This window comes from Parasteatoda tepidariorum, chromosome 5 (genome assembly GCF_982258835.1).
Source record: "Parasteatoda tepidariorum strain Cologne lab strain chromosome 5, Ptep-v5.0, whole genome shotgun sequence".
NCBI lineage: Eukaryota > Metazoa > Arthropoda > Arachnida > Araneae > Theridiidae > Parasteatoda > Parasteatoda tepidariorum.
In genome coordinates, this window is record NC_141759.1 from 70881739 (window position 1) to 70898901 (window position 17163).

At 25.4% G+C, this 17163-nt stretch overlaps 1 protein-coding gene and 1 long non-coding RNA gene across 4 annotated transcripts in view; both read left to right on the forward strand.

The window, feature by feature from the left end:
• The window catches only part of LOC107442312 (serine-protein kinase ATM), a 108279-nt gene that overhangs the window by 50726 nt on the left and 40390 nt on the right, over positions 1–17163 (forward strand). For all 3 annotated transcript variants that reach the window (XM_043051168.3, XM_043051170.3, XM_043051169.3), the window contains exons 29-32: positions 13213–13303; positions 14925–14999; positions 15378–15536; positions 16395–16521. In XM_043051168.3, the coding sequence (XP_042907102.2) occupies positions 13213–13303; positions 14925–14999; positions 15378–15536; positions 16395–16521 (452 nt within the window). The remainder of the gene's footprint in view (positions 1–13212; positions 13304–14924; positions 15000–15377; positions 15537–16394; positions 16522–17163) is intronic.
• Positions 6097–10631, forward strand: LOC147809493 (uncharacterized). Its single transcript, XR_015433779.1, has 4 exons — positions 6097–6238; positions 7793–7830; positions 8488–8564; positions 10520–10631. It is a non-coding gene; the product is annotated as an uncharacterized LOC147809493 (long non-coding RNA).

Below are 17163 nucleotides of genomic sequence, written 5' to 3' on the forward strand. Positions count from 1 at the left end.
CCTACATATCTGCGTAATGTGAAGTTTCTAAATCTAACAGTGTCTGATAAAGTGTAACGTTAAGTTGAAAACCCCAAAACAGTGGCGGTGTCAGGGACCTTTTCAGTCTTCTGACAGAGAAGGAAATTTATTAATATCTGCTCGTTTTACGTTAATTTAGCAATGCAGTTTATTTTTCCAACTTCATATAAAAAGAAAGTTTTAGGAATGATCAATGTTAATGTTATTATTCTAGGTTCTCATGCGTTCGCACTTCTCGTTTAGACCAATTTAATCGAAAACTTCAGCACTATTATCTTAAGTAAAGAATTCTAAGAGTCATGAAAAAAATCATGATAGCGTCTCGAAAATCAAAAAGCATCTCGAAATGTAATAATAAAAAATAAAGAAGACAATTTTTGAAATTCTTAGAATTCATTGTTTTACAGACTGAGTTTTTTCTTTTTATTTTCACCAGAGCGTATTTTTAATAGTGTTATATTAAATTACTTTAAAGCATTTTATAATCTTTTTATAGTTAACTTATACACAACTATTGTTCTCCTTTTAGGCAGCAATTATTATATAAATATTAATACTGAAGAAAGAAAAGAATTTTGTATTGTTCTACGAAACGTATATTGGCTGGAATTAATTATCAATTTGGCCCATTGACTGACAAAAGGATAAAAATTAATTTAGACACCTTTTGTAATTTATGACGACCTTATAAAAGATCTATCCAAGAAAAAAAATGATCAATGGGTATCCAGTGATTGGAATAGTGCATTTACAATTCTCTCATGTTATTAAACTAATAGTATTCTTTGACTTTCATTAATCATTTTATTAACAAAATTGTAATTGTAAAGTATATTTTTTCTCTCTTAATAACACATACTTTTTTTAATTTTTTATTTTAATAATCTTTTTAATTTGGATTAATTCGGTTTTTAGAAAACAGTTCAAACCAATCTTTCAATAAAATTTTATATCAATAATATCTGATATCTAGTAACTTATTCTTAGTTTATTTGCAGTTAAATATAATAAATTTCGCAATTATAGTAGGAATAACGAAGTTTACCTAATACGACATAGTTAAATTAAATTTTTACTCCTTATTTTGTAAAAAAAATTTTTTTTTTTGATATTCATATTTTTTGTAGAATATTTATTTTAAGGAACTTGTAATTCAACGTTGAGTAATTTACGCTGAGTAATTTTTTTGCCGTATTGACTTATTCATTCTTTATTTGACTTAGCTCAAATAAATATAATATCTCCCGAAATTGGTTATATGGGGTTTATATCAAATAAACCCCATATAATCAATTTCGAGCAGTCCAGTAAACATATCTTAATAGAAAATTAAAGGATTTAAGTTTCCAACTCAGAATTTTAACACCTTAATCTTTACACTACTATAACAAACCTTAAATGAAAATATTGTTTCGAATTATTTTCGTTAAAACAAAAACAAAGTTTACTCACTGTCCCTTCCTTACACAGGGGGGTTGCTCTCCCAGGAGCGACCCATCATAATAATTAATTATCGAATTAGTGCTGTTTTAAATAGTTTTCGATAAAATTATAATAATTTGAATTATTATTATTAATGATTGCACTAAAATTAGTAGTTTGTAATGCAAGCACTTTTGTACGTTGTAAGAACTAGCGCTTTTTTTTCTGCATATATTAAATGTAAAGTCAATATCAAAAAGAGAATCATAAGAATTTTAATGATCAATTTTATGCAATAGAATTTCAGGAATAAAAAGGAGTTTGTAAGTGTATTTGTGTGCCCTTCATGATATTAAAATATTTGTTAGTAAAAGAAGTAAAGACCTTTATTTTAGAATTAAGAAGTTAAAGTTTACTTTGAGGGGGACGAGTAGGTAGGTGATGGAATGTAGCTGTTTCAAAAAGAGATCCTTTTCCTCTCTTTGTTAGTGTATGGTAACTTGAGAAGTTAACGATGTCCGGTTATGCGTTTCTCACATCCCACCCTGTTGGGGGTCAGAGTTCTTGAGAAACTTCAGACTTTTCCAATATTTTGTTATTTTTTTATGTTTTGAATCGATCTCCCCTATCATCAATTTCAGTTTTAATTTCTTTCCTTATATTGCTGACGATTATTATTATTTAACATTTTCATAAGACCACTATTATGTTCAATTGTTCGTAATAAGTTTTTCATTGAACTGTTTATTTTTTTTCCTAAAAAAATAAATAAGCAAAAATATAACAGAAAAACGCAAAATTCTCATATTTCGCAGATTGCGAAAAGCAATACACCGTAAAAGTCATTTACAGATCAAAATTGTGTTTCTAAAATGTATCTAACAAAAATCTTTCAACCATTTGTGGGAAATTAGAAAAGTAAATGAAAAATAAATATATAAATGAACTCTAATTTTTAAAAAAAATATTTTTTGATTTAATATCAAGGTCTTATTTGATTAGTAATATAACTTGTTAAAAATGGAGAGGGTCTCGCTTTTTATGCTTTATAAGTACAACAAAGCATCATAATTCTTTGCACTTTTTTGGATTTTTAAACTCCTTGTATCTGAACAGTCCAGAGCTTGTAAATGATTCAAATAAATCAAATTCATTCTCATTCATGTGTTTTAAAATTAACATTATTCAAATTAAAATTAACATTAAAATATTATAAAGCGAGAAATCAGTTACAACCTGTCATAATTCTAACAATTGATATAATAAATCGGTAACTTACTTAATTAACTATATTTCGTGGTTCGTGCAATAATGAAGAAAGCTAAAATATAAAAAGAAAACTGTAAAAGAAAAATTAACGGTAACTAAATTGTTAAATCTTCTTATTTCGCATCTTCATAAATTATTAAAATTCAATTCTTCTCTCATCTGGACACAAATGCATTTAAAATTAGATCTTTTGAAATTCATGCATTTAAATTTTTTACTGTCTTAATATTTATGAGTTAACTCAGAAACTTCTAACCGTATTTCATTTCTTAAATTAGCAAAAAAGTTCAGAAGGAAAAAATAATTAATGTACTCTGTTTTCATTTAATTTTGAACCAATACAGAAAAATTTATGAACGGGCAATGTTTAGGGAGGAAAACTCCTTAATTCTTTGAGTAGAGAAATAATAATACGTTACAATACCATGCGTTTCTTTCTAAATTAAAAATTCGTTAGGGCGTAGCCAACGGAGTTAAATTATTGCCGTATGCGCCATTGATAACTTCAATCTACGTTTTATTGTCTGTATTTTATTTGTAGAGCAAAAACTGCAAGATTTAGAAAAATCAAATTACAATGGACTGTAGAGAAGTGTACAGGGATTACGATGGAATGAAGAAAATGTATGATCGATAATTTGTTTGAGAATTATTAACTCCTACACTCAGTGATAAAAAATATCGTATGAGCCGCTCTGCTGGACACAAAAATTCCTCTACAGAAATGAAATTTTGTTTTTCTGAGCAAAAACAACAAGATTTTAAAATTTGAAATTACTATGGTTTATAGAAAGAAATACAGAGAAAATTTAACATTCGATAATAAGTATTATTAACTCTTATACTTGTAAAAAAAATACTATATATGGATGATCTGTAAGATGAGAAAATGTATGATCAAAACTACCAAAATATTGCTAAGTTTACCATAATTCTAGCTCTATGGAAACACCAAAAAACTCGATAATTTTTACCAAAGTGTTTGGGTAATGTTTTAGGTTGACAATAAGATGAAATTTTATAATGTTTGTTAAATTTTGGTAAAATATGGTAAATAATCATGTTAGCTAAGAGCATTTTCTTCTTATAAGCCTTTATTCAATAAAATTAACTGTTCTGTTTTGTATTTTCTACTAAATGTGTGGTAATAAGAACTATATTTGTGAAAACCAGAATTTCTGTTAAACCCTTACAATTTGAATAGAAAATTTATCAAATAAATGGTTTAAATGCAGGATATATTTTAATTTTATTACCCAAGTTATTTTTTTTTTTTTTTTAAACCAGAAATGTCAATACAGTTCCGTAATTTTACCGAATTGTTTTCTTCGTATTTTCCACTTAAATGTAATTATGCAGTTAAAATTCGATGAGCTAAAAAATCTTTTTTATATGTAAACCTAAAACGAATTTTCTTTCGAATTCCAATTTATTTGAAAGTCATTTCTAATTTAAGTGTTCATTCGTGATTTTTTTCAGGTATATTTTAAATATTGACTGTTTATTCATTTTTGCAGAAAATTTATTTTTTCGTCAGGAGATCTTTGTCTTTTTTTTAATTTTGTAAGCTCGGACTGAATTGTGAATTAAGAGTAGCGAAAGAGAGAGAGAGGGATTTGCATGTTGCAGGATATAAATCTTAACAGTTAAATTGACTTTTTTAAAAATAAATAAACCTAACAATAAAAAGTATTCTCAGTTTAAACTGTTAAAATTCTCGTCAACAAATAAAATAATTTCTCAGCAATTTTTCTTGTTTTATTATTGTAATACACAATCTGTATTCCTTAGGTCAAATCTTCTTTAAAGTGCAGATGATAATTTTCAAGTTGAGGTAGTCCTCGAAGTCGTTACGATTAGCATTTTAACAAAACATTCTTACATAACGCTACTTCACTTGTACATTTTAAAAGCAAAATATTCAGCGTTTCAGTTTAAAATATTGGTTTTTAAGGGAAGAAAATAAAACAAGGATTTAAGGGAAACAATTACGCGGATAGGTGATCGGAAACGGGGGGAGTCAGAGACTCCCTGTTTTTCTTTTTTTAATTTTCGCATGGAACAATTCCTTAACAGAAAGAGTTAATAATATTTATTAATAATACATATTAATCTTATAGAGAAACAGGATTTTATTTTTCTGCACAGGAAGTCAAAACATTCATGTAAGCATTATTTCCAAGTGTAGAAGTATAAAAGTTTTTCTGGAAAAAAAAGCATACAAATAAGTTTTGACATAATGCAATTATTTAATTTCGAGAGTTCATTTATCGTTGGTTATTAACTAAATGTTTTTGTTATTTAATTTATTTTTCCTTTATATCACCAGAAATTGTTTTTAATAATTTAAAAATAAATATTGATCTTAATTTGAGGACATCTTACTGTCTGAAATCACAGGACACGTATTTTTAAAAAGAATCATTTAAGTGACCTTGTTTCCAATCCTTCAAGTTAAGGGAAAAAGAGAGGGGAAAGCGAACGCTAAGCACTTTAAACCCCCTTCCCCGATTCTAAGAAATAATCTCTTCAACCAGGTGGTCCACTTACCCTAGACGCCAAAAGATTCAATGGTCGCCAAAAAATTTGGAAAAAAAAGGGGATAAATAATGGAAATGGTCAACTTCAAAAGAGGTCTCCTTTCTGTTTTATTGCAGGAATGCGATACTCAACAGCCTAAGAAGGACAAGTAAGTAAACTTTTATTCTTTAGCTCATGTTATATTTCCAGTACACTATTATTTATTAATTTTTCCCAAATAATTTGTTTTTATTTTCTTTATTTAGTTTTTAGTAATTATATTTTTTAATCGTTATATTCCCCCGTTTCCGATCACCTATCCGCGTAATTGTTTCCCTTAAATCCTTGTTTTATTTTCTTCCCTTAAAAACCAATATAGTGTAAGTTACCATTTTAGTTTTAAAATGAATTATAAGTTCCATTAATCCTAACAATAGAAAAATGATTTTCTATAGCTATTTAAATCAAATGCTTCTTTATTTTTTTAAAAAGTTTTTAATTTAATAATTATTTAAATTAATTTACTTACTTAGTTTAATTACCTTATTTAATTTATTAAAAAAATCGGTAGTCATTTTTTGCCAGGACCATGTATTGACAGCGCGTTTCACCTTTTGTTTCAAATAAAACTTCTGATCAGACCTAAAGGGTTTTCTTCAAATATGTTTCCGACCACTAAAAAAAAAAAAAAAAAAAAAAAAGAAATGGTATTAACATTTTCTAATTTTTTATTAGTTTATCGTATAATTTAAATTTAATAATTTTTTGATAAGAGTTTTTTAAATTAGAAACGTTTAACAATCTAAAACTCGTCTCACACTTGCTTTCAGCTCTTAATTTTTCAGAATAAATTAACTGGGAAAACTCTTTCTAAGTTTGCTTTTGTTGCTTTGTAATTGCTTTTTATTAATGTTATTTATTTAATTTTTTTTTTGCACGGATGGAAATACTGTAAGAAAAATCTTTTGGAAGAAAAAATCTTTTGGAAGAAAGGTCAAGATAAAAGGTAAGAACATCTCAAATCTTTATATTAAGGGTAAAATTTAGGATTAAATTTTTAATAATATTAGGAAATAACTTTACTGTTATTGAAGTATGTTTTTTAAAACATTTTTAAATTTTTTAAATAAATAACGCATAATTTAATCTGCAAAAGCATTTTCTTAAAATGTCTTTTAAAATTTTTTTCATATTTTTGAAAAACTTTATATTTATAACGAACGTTACATTTATAATGAATGGTAAAAAAAATTGTTTTGGCCCATATCTTTGTGTACAAAAGGGACAGGAAATTTGATTTTAAGTAAACAGAAATGCTGGAACTGTCAGGAACGATGTAATTTTCGGCCAAAACATGAAAAAAATCTTGCAATAAACGTGAAATATAATTCACTCTAAAATTCACGTTAACACTATGTAGCCAATGAGGTTAAAAGTAATTAAGATAAACATATACTTTATTATCCCATAAAAGAAATCTACTGCAACATATTTGCATTTTTTAAAATTATTTAAAATAAGAATATTTTTTGTAGAAATAAATTCAAAGTTCTTTTTAAGTATAGAAATATTTGCAGCATAATATTTTTTCTTTCTTCATAGAATTAAGTTTTCTGTTTCTAGCTCTTTTTCCAGTTCTTGTGCAAATTTTACTATTTATCTTTTTCTTAATTCATTCTCTATCTTAAGATTTATAGGGTTGTTTATTTTAAATCTCTTCCTGTTGAATTTTCACCTATTGAAATTTTATTTTTAAAAAAGCATTATGCTTGACATATTTTCCGTAAAAAAAAAGTGATTTTAATTGACTGTTGAATATATATATATTTCTGATGATTACTATGTAGTGCAAAAAATTAATCTAAATATTTTTTGAAATTATAGTGGAAGAGGCAAGGAATTTTATTTCTAAAATTAAGGGTAACCCGGACAAAAGTAATATATTGGACTATTTTAGTATCTATAATTTGAATAGACTTCTATGTCTGTTATGCCGGATTTTTTTTCCTTTCATATCTTATTCCTTTTCTAAATTTGAATTAGAGAACAAAATTTAAAAAAGAAAATTTTTCACTTTAATACTACGTCATGTTATAAAAGAACTATAAATTACTATTTTCTTAATGATTGTCATTTATAATATTTGATTGATTTGATAATGTAATTTTATTATAAATATTAGGCAGAATTTATCTAAACACACATTTTACCCCATTTTTGAAAAAGATGCATAATAAGTTAGGACTTTAAATTCGATTTTTTATTTTAGATATAAACTTGTCCTCTAAATTTACCCTTTCAATTCTGAACTATATTTTATAGCATTTGCCTAGTGTAATTATTTTAAAGGCAAGATCATCAGTAGTTAATACTAGTTTACGATAAGCATTGAGCATATTAAAAATAGATGGTAAATATTAAACTTATTGTCAGATATATTGTATTGTAAATAGTTAGAAGCAGTTTTTTTTTTCCTCAATTCATTGTTCTTACTTTGTTGATTTTTTGCTGTTTTTTCTATGGTTATATTCTTATTGTTTTCTTTTTCTTTCATGAAAAGTCTGGAGAGACTGAAAATGGCAGTCAACAGAAAAGAAGGTAAGAACATGTTAAAACTACATTTTAACTTAGTGGCATCCATTTTATATTCTATAATTTGTGGTATTCTTTGTATTATTGAAATACTTTATGATTATTAGTAAATAATTGTTTATAATTTTAAAGAAAATATTTTTTTGAATCCTTAACATTTTTTAATCAAAATACTTATTTCTGATTAGCAAAAGTACTTTCCTAAAAAATTTTCAAGTTTATTTTTGACTTTTGTAAATGTTGACCACATACTAGACTAACAAACATACCATACACATGCTAGACTAAAATTGAAAATTTTAAATATACTAGAATTTTTTTTGAGGTGGGAAACATTTTTTTCGTCAAATGATTTAATTTTATCATAACTTATCTAATTTTACCTAATTCTAAAAAAAATAATCTAAATTTCGCATTTCAATTTTGAACTATATTCTATAGTATTTGCCAATGGTAATTATTTTATAAGAAATATCTTCAGTAGTTAGTAATAATTTCCGATAAGCATTGTGCATGTACAAGATAGCTGGTAAACATAAACTTATTGTCTAGAAATGAGTTCTAAGCAGTTTTTTTTTTTTAATTTAATGTTTTTATTTTGTTGATTTATAACAGTTTTTTCCACGCTCATATTCTAATTATTTTTCTTTCTTTCATGAAAAGTCCAGAAATTCTGAGAATGTGAATGAAATAGAATGGTTGAGTACTAGAATTAGAATGAACGAGAATCAACAGAAAAGGTAAGAACATGATAAAACTACATTTTAACTCAGTAGCACCGATTTTATATTCTATAATTTGTGGAATCTATTTTACAAGTTCATAGCAAAATTAGAAAATCTACTTTATATTCTATATGTAGAACTGCAATTTTAATAATTTCTTCGACTGTAATTTGTATTAAAATATTTTCAGATTATCAATAAATAATTTTTTATGATTTTAAAGGAAAAATTTTATAAGGAAATATTTTTTTTTTAAATCGAAATTTTTTAATCAAAATACCTGTTCTTGATTTTCAAAAGTACTTTCCTAAACTCTTAGCTTTTTAGCCGCCTAAATTTATTACTTTTTTAAAAAAGTTTCAGCTCGTTTTTTTAAAAATTATGCCTATACTAGAATTACTTGTATTTGTTGAGAGAAATTTCTTTTTTAGTCAAATGATTTGATTTTATCATAGCTTACATGTCATCTTAAAGTAAATTTCTTTTCATAATTTTTAAATATTAAAAATTTAAAAGTAAAAATTTATTATAAAATAAATCTTAAAATTATTGCATAGCTGTTATTAAGTGCTATGTACTGTTATGATGTTTAATATATATATATATATATATTTCACTGGTTTTAAACTTTTTTTTTCAACTGGTTCTCTTCAAATTAAAATTTTTTATGTATAAAAAAAATTTAAATATTTTAAAAAACCGTTTAGTTTAAACCAACCTATCTTGATGGCATAAAATTTATATTCTTTAGTTAGTTTGTAAATTCATTACAAATTCAGAAAATCATTCCTCTTTATCGCATATCTTAATAACTTCTTCTATAATAATTGGTATATCATTTTTAAGTAATTAATACTTAATGGAGTATAATTTTGAACGATCATATATTCTTTTAATTGTTAGAAATTTTAATCAAATAACATATTTTCAGATTTTAAACGTACTATTTTAAAAAATTTTACATTATTATTTTTTGCATTTTTAAAAACCTTTAGTTTATTTATTTCCTTGAGGTTAAAATTTCTTTTAATTAAATAATTTAATTTTATATAAACTTAAAGTATTTTCACATATTAATTTAAAGTAAAAAATTCGTTCATAGTTCTTAATCGTAAAAAAGTTAAATTTTGTTTAAATATTAACATTACATCACATATTAATAGCTACAAACTATTTTGGTGAGAATGTATTCTTTCTAAATTAAAAAACATTAAAGCTTTGCTATCAAATTCTTTATTTAAAATGCATTTTTATGTTCAATTATTAAATAGATTGATCAGTAGTTACAAAATGCAATATATAAGCATTGTTAAGCGATATGTACCGCTTCAATTAGTCTTCTAACTTATGGAAGCATTTTAAAAGTTAACAGTTTATAACAGATGAGTTTAAAGTAATGAAGTTTGGTCACCACTTTTAACTTTTTTAAAGTCAATCATTGTTCTCTCTATATATAAACTAATTAATTGTTTCATAATACTGTAAAGAGAAGTTTTATCCAGGTTGTTTCGTTAATTCATAGGATATTATTCATAGTTCTTTTAATATTTGATGCTGCAATTTTTTTCCATCCAAATGAATCCGCTATTTTACACATTTTTTTTTAATTACGAGCTGGAATATTCATTTTGTGCTATTATTACCTTTTGTTACAATCAGCTTAAATTTATTTTTGTGACAATCAATGCTCGCTTGTAAGTAATAAAAAAAAACAGGTGGTTTGAGCAACTTTATTAAATTCTATAGCGTACTATATTTATAAGAGAAAAACAAAATTTTTGAAAATTATTGAACAGAATTTTTCTTCGAATATTTCCCTGGGATCAATAAAAGTATTTTGAATAGTTAGAATTAATTGATATTATAACTTAACCCAGAATTAAAATTCGTCAAAAATTAATTAGATATTTTGTTTCTGTACGTATTATTTAATAAATCTGTTGTAAAATAAATTGGTTACTTTTTTGCAGGAAAACTAGATTCATTGTGAAGGAGAATGCTTATAAAGAAGTTATTGTACAGTTATGTACTTGTTTGTATTTTGATTTGTTATATTGAAATAAAATAATATTCTTTTCTTAAGGTCATGTTTTATTTTAAATTTTATGCATTTTATTTTTATTAAAATTCCAGCTTTATTTATTTAAAATCACAGAAACTGATGTGTTATTTACAGGTGCCCAGTATATATATATTTTTAAAAATATTTATAATGTGTCTTATTTATCTAATATTGAATATGAATAATATTGAAAGAAAGTTATCCAATATTAAATATGAATAATATTGAAAACAAAAATAATGACTGGGTTGTGGCTTTGTTTCTATCAAAAAAAGCTAATTGTAGGTTTAATATATATAATTATTTTCAATTTTTTTTATAACTTAAATAACTTATACATTAATATATATAATTATTTTAATTTTTTTTCATAACTTAAATAACTTATACATTAAGTCGCAATATGTTTTTATCTTAGAATAAAATTTTTATTTAATTTTATTTAAAATCACAGAAACTGATGTGTTATTTACAGGTGCCCAGTATATATATATTTTTAAAAATATTTATAATGTGTCTTATTTATCTAATATTGAATATGAATAATATTGAAAGAAAGTTATCCAATATTAAATATGAATAATATTGAAAACAAAAATAATGACTGGGTTGTGGCTTTGTTTCTATCAAAAAAAGCTAATTGTAGGTTTAATATATATAATTATTTTCAATTTTTTTTATAACTTAAATAACTTATACATTAATATATATAATTATTTTAATTTTTTTTCATAACTTAAATAACTTATACATTAAGTCGCAATATGTTTTTATCTTAGAATAAAATTTTTATTTAATTTTACCTCATAATGTGTAAAAAAATGTGAACACTCAATTAAACACACAATGTTTTTATATGATTCTACTTTTAACTTATTGCATTTAAAATTGATTAAAATGAAATAAAAAAGAAATCTATTATATTATGTAAGAAGATTCATTGGATGATAATTTACCATAAATTAAGCAATTTTTTCCAACATTTTGCTTTTTATATTAGCATAAGTTTTTTGCATGTAATGGCAGTTATTGCTTTATTACAATATAAAAAGTTAAAATGCAATAAATTACTATAGCTGATATCAGCAGAGTAAGAGAAAACAATTTATGTTCCTTAAATAAGAATTGTTATCAACAACATGCAGTAAAAAGTCTTTGAAATTTAAGGAGAACTCTAATAAATAAGTAAGTGACAAAAAAAAAAAAAAAAATTGCCGATACACCTAACATAAAGGTGTGATACCGGCAAGGATGGCATTAAAGTTTTCTATTGAACCAAGTGTGAGGTGAGTTAAGGGTGGTATATCAGCAAATAAGGCAAAGAAGTTCGCCTAAACATCTGATATAAAGGTGTGATACCGGCAAGGACGGCATTAAAACTTTCTATTAAACTGAGTTTGAGGTGAGTTAAGGGTGGTGCGCCGGCAAATAAGGCAAAGAAGTTCGCCTAAGCACCTGAAATAAAGGTGCGATACGGGCGAAAACGGCATAGACGTTTTCTAATCAGCCAACAGTTAAGGTGCCTTAACGGCAAGTGAGGCAACGACGTGTGCCAGTGAACATATTCAGCTTTTGATAAAAAGGCAAAAAAGACATCATAAAGGTACAATAAAAGCCTTTACGGCAATTTTCTCTTTATTCTGTGAAAAAAATTTTTTTTCAGGTATTTAACAGGCAAAAATGGCAAAGTAATCCAGAGGCAACAAACTAGTTCCGGTCCTTTAACGATTGCCGTCGCTTTGCCTGAAATGCCATGCACTGGCCCTCATTCTGGCCCAGATTTCACTTTATTAACGGAACCGATACGGCAATGAAAAGCCCGCCGTAATGGCACTTTAGGTGAGCCGACATTGTCCCTTCACTAGCCCTAAAGTCGTGTGCTTGTTGGGTAAGTAGTCACAGCAGCTATCTATTTTAGAATATGTTTATAATAAAGATTATGACAGTTTTTTTCTCAAAATATATTGTGAATTAATTGCCGCTTCTAATTCTTATTGATATTTTAATCCAAATTGTGGATATATGTTCTTAAAAGTATATTTGATTTTAAGTGTTTAATAACTTGACACTTTTGTAACTTTTTAACTTGATGTATGTGTCGATGAGGTAATATTTAATATCTGGACTGCTGTAGCCTCTTCTACATTAACTATTTTTTTTCTTTATATTTCAAGAATCATAATTTGAAACAGTGAGACCAGGCAGGTACTGTGTACTGTTTGAATGAGGACATAGTTGATTTTTAAAAAAATAAACTTAATTTAGTATTTGTTTAATTTTAAAGACAGTAACAATCTATAACTTGTGATAAAAATGTGAAAATGTTTTGTAAAAGTTCTATTGATTAATAAGTAAGTCACATACTGGTTTCTTAATATTAAACGAGATTTCTTATGAAGTGGTTCTGATAATCTTTGTCAAAACAATGAAATAATATTTTTTTTTTATAATCATCAAAAAATGTTATATATTTTTTTGAAAAGTAGTTGTTAAGAGTTTAAAGCTTTTTCTTCTTAAACTTGATCTTGCAATTGTGGCTGAATTGATTATATTATTTTTTACAATGCCATTTTAAAATGAATGTTTTTTTTTTCTTTCTAGAAAGAAGCAGAAAAAATATGAAGCCTGTGTTAAAAATTGCTGTGATATTCTGTACTGTTTATTTAAAGCAACTATATCAAATTTTAAAGAGGTAATAAAAGTACATTAATCAGTCAGACATGAAAAATATGTTTTCAGAGCTCTTAATAATTAATAAAGGGAATAAAACTTCTAATTTTTTTCTATTCATTTTGATTTTCAAAAAAAATTTTCTACTTCATTATAATTAATTTCAATTGTGATTTACATACATAATACTTTTCCAGGTTACTACAACTAAATTGTATAAATGTTGTTCATGTTATTGTGATTAATTCACTCTGATACTAAGAAAATAAAATAATTTCTGAATGTCTATATTGTATTCTCAGTACTTAATGGTACAGTTTCTTTGAAGCTTATGGTTTTAAAAGGTTTTTATATTTAGCTAGCAGAAGATTCTTGATTCCCTGATTCTAGTTGTGATTTAAACAACATCTTAAAAAGAATTTATATAAAATTTTTGTATATATTTTATTAAAAGAGATATTTTTTTTGAATACTGGAAATAATTTAGTGCATGGTACATTTATCACATAACTTTTTATTTTAAGGATTTTTTTCTTGGTAACTAAAAATTTATTTTTTCATGTTATTTATTTATTTTTTTGTTTTATAAAGCAGATGCTAAGTTTTTAGATCTATTTAATTTTCATTTAAAAATTGAAGCGATTTTTCATTTTATTATTAGTAGATGGTTACTTTATTATTAATAGTTGCTTTTACTATCAGTATAGATGAAAAATTATTGTGATTACAACGTACATAATTTCTTTGATGCATATTTACATGAACTTTTTACATTCCGTGGGTGGGGCAGTTGTCATTTTCGGGATAATTATAGATTCCATGAACCTAAAGCATCCTATTCTGTGTCAGAATTAGTAAGACTGCTTTTATTTCAAACAAAATATATATGTTCTTTTGTGCCATTCAACCAAATATAATTCCATTTTTTGGCAAAAAAATTCTCTTTATTTTTGTTTAATGGGATACCTGCCAGTGATGTAGTGTGTGTACCTCAATCCTAATTAGTTGTTGAAACGTGGCATTTGTTTACGTTGTCGACTGTTCTTTCCATTCAATATTGAGTGAGCCAAGCCTGTCAAGTATCAATTTTATGTGGCACATTTTAATTCATTCACTAATATTTCTTTCTTAACACAAAGATAGGCTTGAAGCCACGTAGAACATAAACAAACTCACTTGCATCAAAGTTGCCAGGTACACAAACCGAAAATATATCACGGTTACAAAAATACATAAACAAATAATAAATCTAAGTTAGTTTAAATATGTTTGTAGTAGGGAAAGTATTATATTTCAATAAATTTGATGTGCAATGCGACGCTGTATTTAATTAAATTCAGGTTAATTAACATTCAAACTTATGTGGAGTAATTTATTTCAGCTTTAACACACCATTTTGTTTATAAACGATCAGCTGGAGCTGATGTCACAGGTCACATGTGTTGGTATCTGTGATAGTCTTCTTTTTGAAGTGCAGGTACCCAATTACAGATATTTGTAAATTATTTAAGTAAAATAACTTTAATTTTATATATATTTTGACTGGTCTTTTCTGTTACTTTATTTTTCAGAAATTGTATTTGTTAATTTTTGTATTACATTTCAATGAGTACAAAATTTTAATATGTAAATATATTTAACAGACCATTGGTGAGTTCCTACCTTTTATTGTAAATTGTTTGACTGCCTTTGTGAATGAAGGTGAAAGTGGAAAAAAAGTAAGTGCAATATTACAGATATTATAAATTTTACTACTTATTCTATTCTCTTTAGATAACAAAACCTTTCATTTTACAAATATTAGCTTCTGTCATCCTAGATACTTAATAGTTGTAACATAACTATTTTGTTTCCTCTATGGTTTTGGAGAAATAGTTAGTTTTTTGTTACAGTAAAACTAAATGATTCAGAATGTAGAATACTGCAATAATACAATGCAAAATTTTAAATTTTAAGCTATAGCAAAACAACTAATTTGTGCCAGCTTTAATGAAACTTTGGCTACCACTTTTTAATTTTCTACCTTGCAATATTTGTGTGAGCTAAAGTTACTTTTTTTAATCAATCCACTTTACAATATCTTTTTTTTTTATCAGGTGCTATCTTTGTTGTCATTTCTTGTTATTGAAAATTCTGACAATTTTTATGATTACATCCCATTTTTGGACCCTTTTCCAAATAATCCTGTATTTGAAAATCTTACATGCAAGTATAAGGATATCAAGTATAAAAATGGAAGTCTCTCTTTAGAAAAGGTAATTTGTGACTATTTTCTTCTACATACAGTTTTAAAAAGTACAGAATTTAAAATTGTTTAATACCAAATTGTCAAAAAAAAATTTTCTGTCATGCATTTTCAGAAATTTTTTCTGACGTAAAATAATCTATATATTATATATATATTTTCCCTTTGAAGCGAAAATTCCTGTTTCTTTTTTTAATGTTACTTTCTATCGATACGGTTATTTTATGTCATTATAAAAATTTTTGCCTTCATTGCTAACTTTACTCCTTGAAATCTGGTTAAAAATAAAAGATGTAACTTTTAATTTTTGTATTGTCTTTCTTATTTAAATGAAAAGGTCATAATTTAAAATATTATGCAAGACAAGAAGATTAAAAATTATATTTTTAATTCTTAGAATTTACATATTAAGAATTTTTAAATAAAATAAGTTTTTGATTTGTTGCCTGAACATAATTTTTGCAACAAGTCAATTTTTTTAATGAAATAAACATTTAAAAAAATGATTTTAGGTAAGAATCTAAGTTTTAATCCGTCTCTGTGTACAAAAATAATAGCTGAGCTTAAAGGCAATTGTTCGAGAGTAGAAGTAACCAACCACTTTAATATTTTACTCCGTTGCTGTTAGTGCATGTACAAACAACACAATCTAGTCATCCATTTTTTTCATGCATATCAAAGTTAGAAATATAATTTGTGTCAATCAGTACAATTTTCTAATTTGATTCAATGAAACTGATCTTTCTTTGCTTCTTCTTATAATTTTTAAAAAGATTTTGCCAAAGGTTAACTTTTATCAGTATTAATGCTCATAGATTTAATTTGTTAATGTTAAAAAATGAAATTTTTTTGCTCATCCACTATACAGGAAATTATAATTTTTCTGAAATCGTGTCAAATGATGGGAAAGGGCACTGTTGAAGGTCTTCAGCATTTAAATGAACAGTTGAAACTGCAGCAGACTGGACTGTTGAGAATGTTAAATTCTCTGAAAGGTAAAATTTAATCATGTTTTTTTCTCAATCTGCTGTTTAATCTTATTTTTTATAATGTGCGTGTTTTGTAATATTGAGCCAATGGAGTGTTGGCCGAATTTCTCAAACTTTCCAATTTTAAATATTTGCATGACTGGATATTTTAAGCACAATTTAGTTTTCAGTTTCCACATGATTTCATGACTCGAAGAATTGGCAGGAATTTTGTTTTTTGATTTGTAAAATGATACTGTAAAAAAAATCTAATTTAAACATTTATTGACTGCATATTTTTAGTACAATTTGGTTGTTAGTTTCCATATGATTTCATGATTCTTTATTTGGCAAGAATTTTGTTTTTTTGATTTGTAAAATTATTCTGTAAAAAATCTAAGCTAAATAAACTAAAAAAAGTTCACAATAAAATTTTACGAAAAAATAATCTTCAGCTCATAATTTCAGAAAGTTATTTCCACTTTAACAGTCAAATTGATGTACCTAAGTTTGTTCTGCTCTCTGGCATTTTAACTAGGTAAAGCTTTTCAGCTCTTAACATATTCAAACAGTTTGAACTTTTCTTCTCTGTTTTCTCAGAATTTTCCTTTTTAGAGAAAAGTTTGATTATAGTTCTTTTTTCACTGTGGGTAAACTAAATAATTTTTT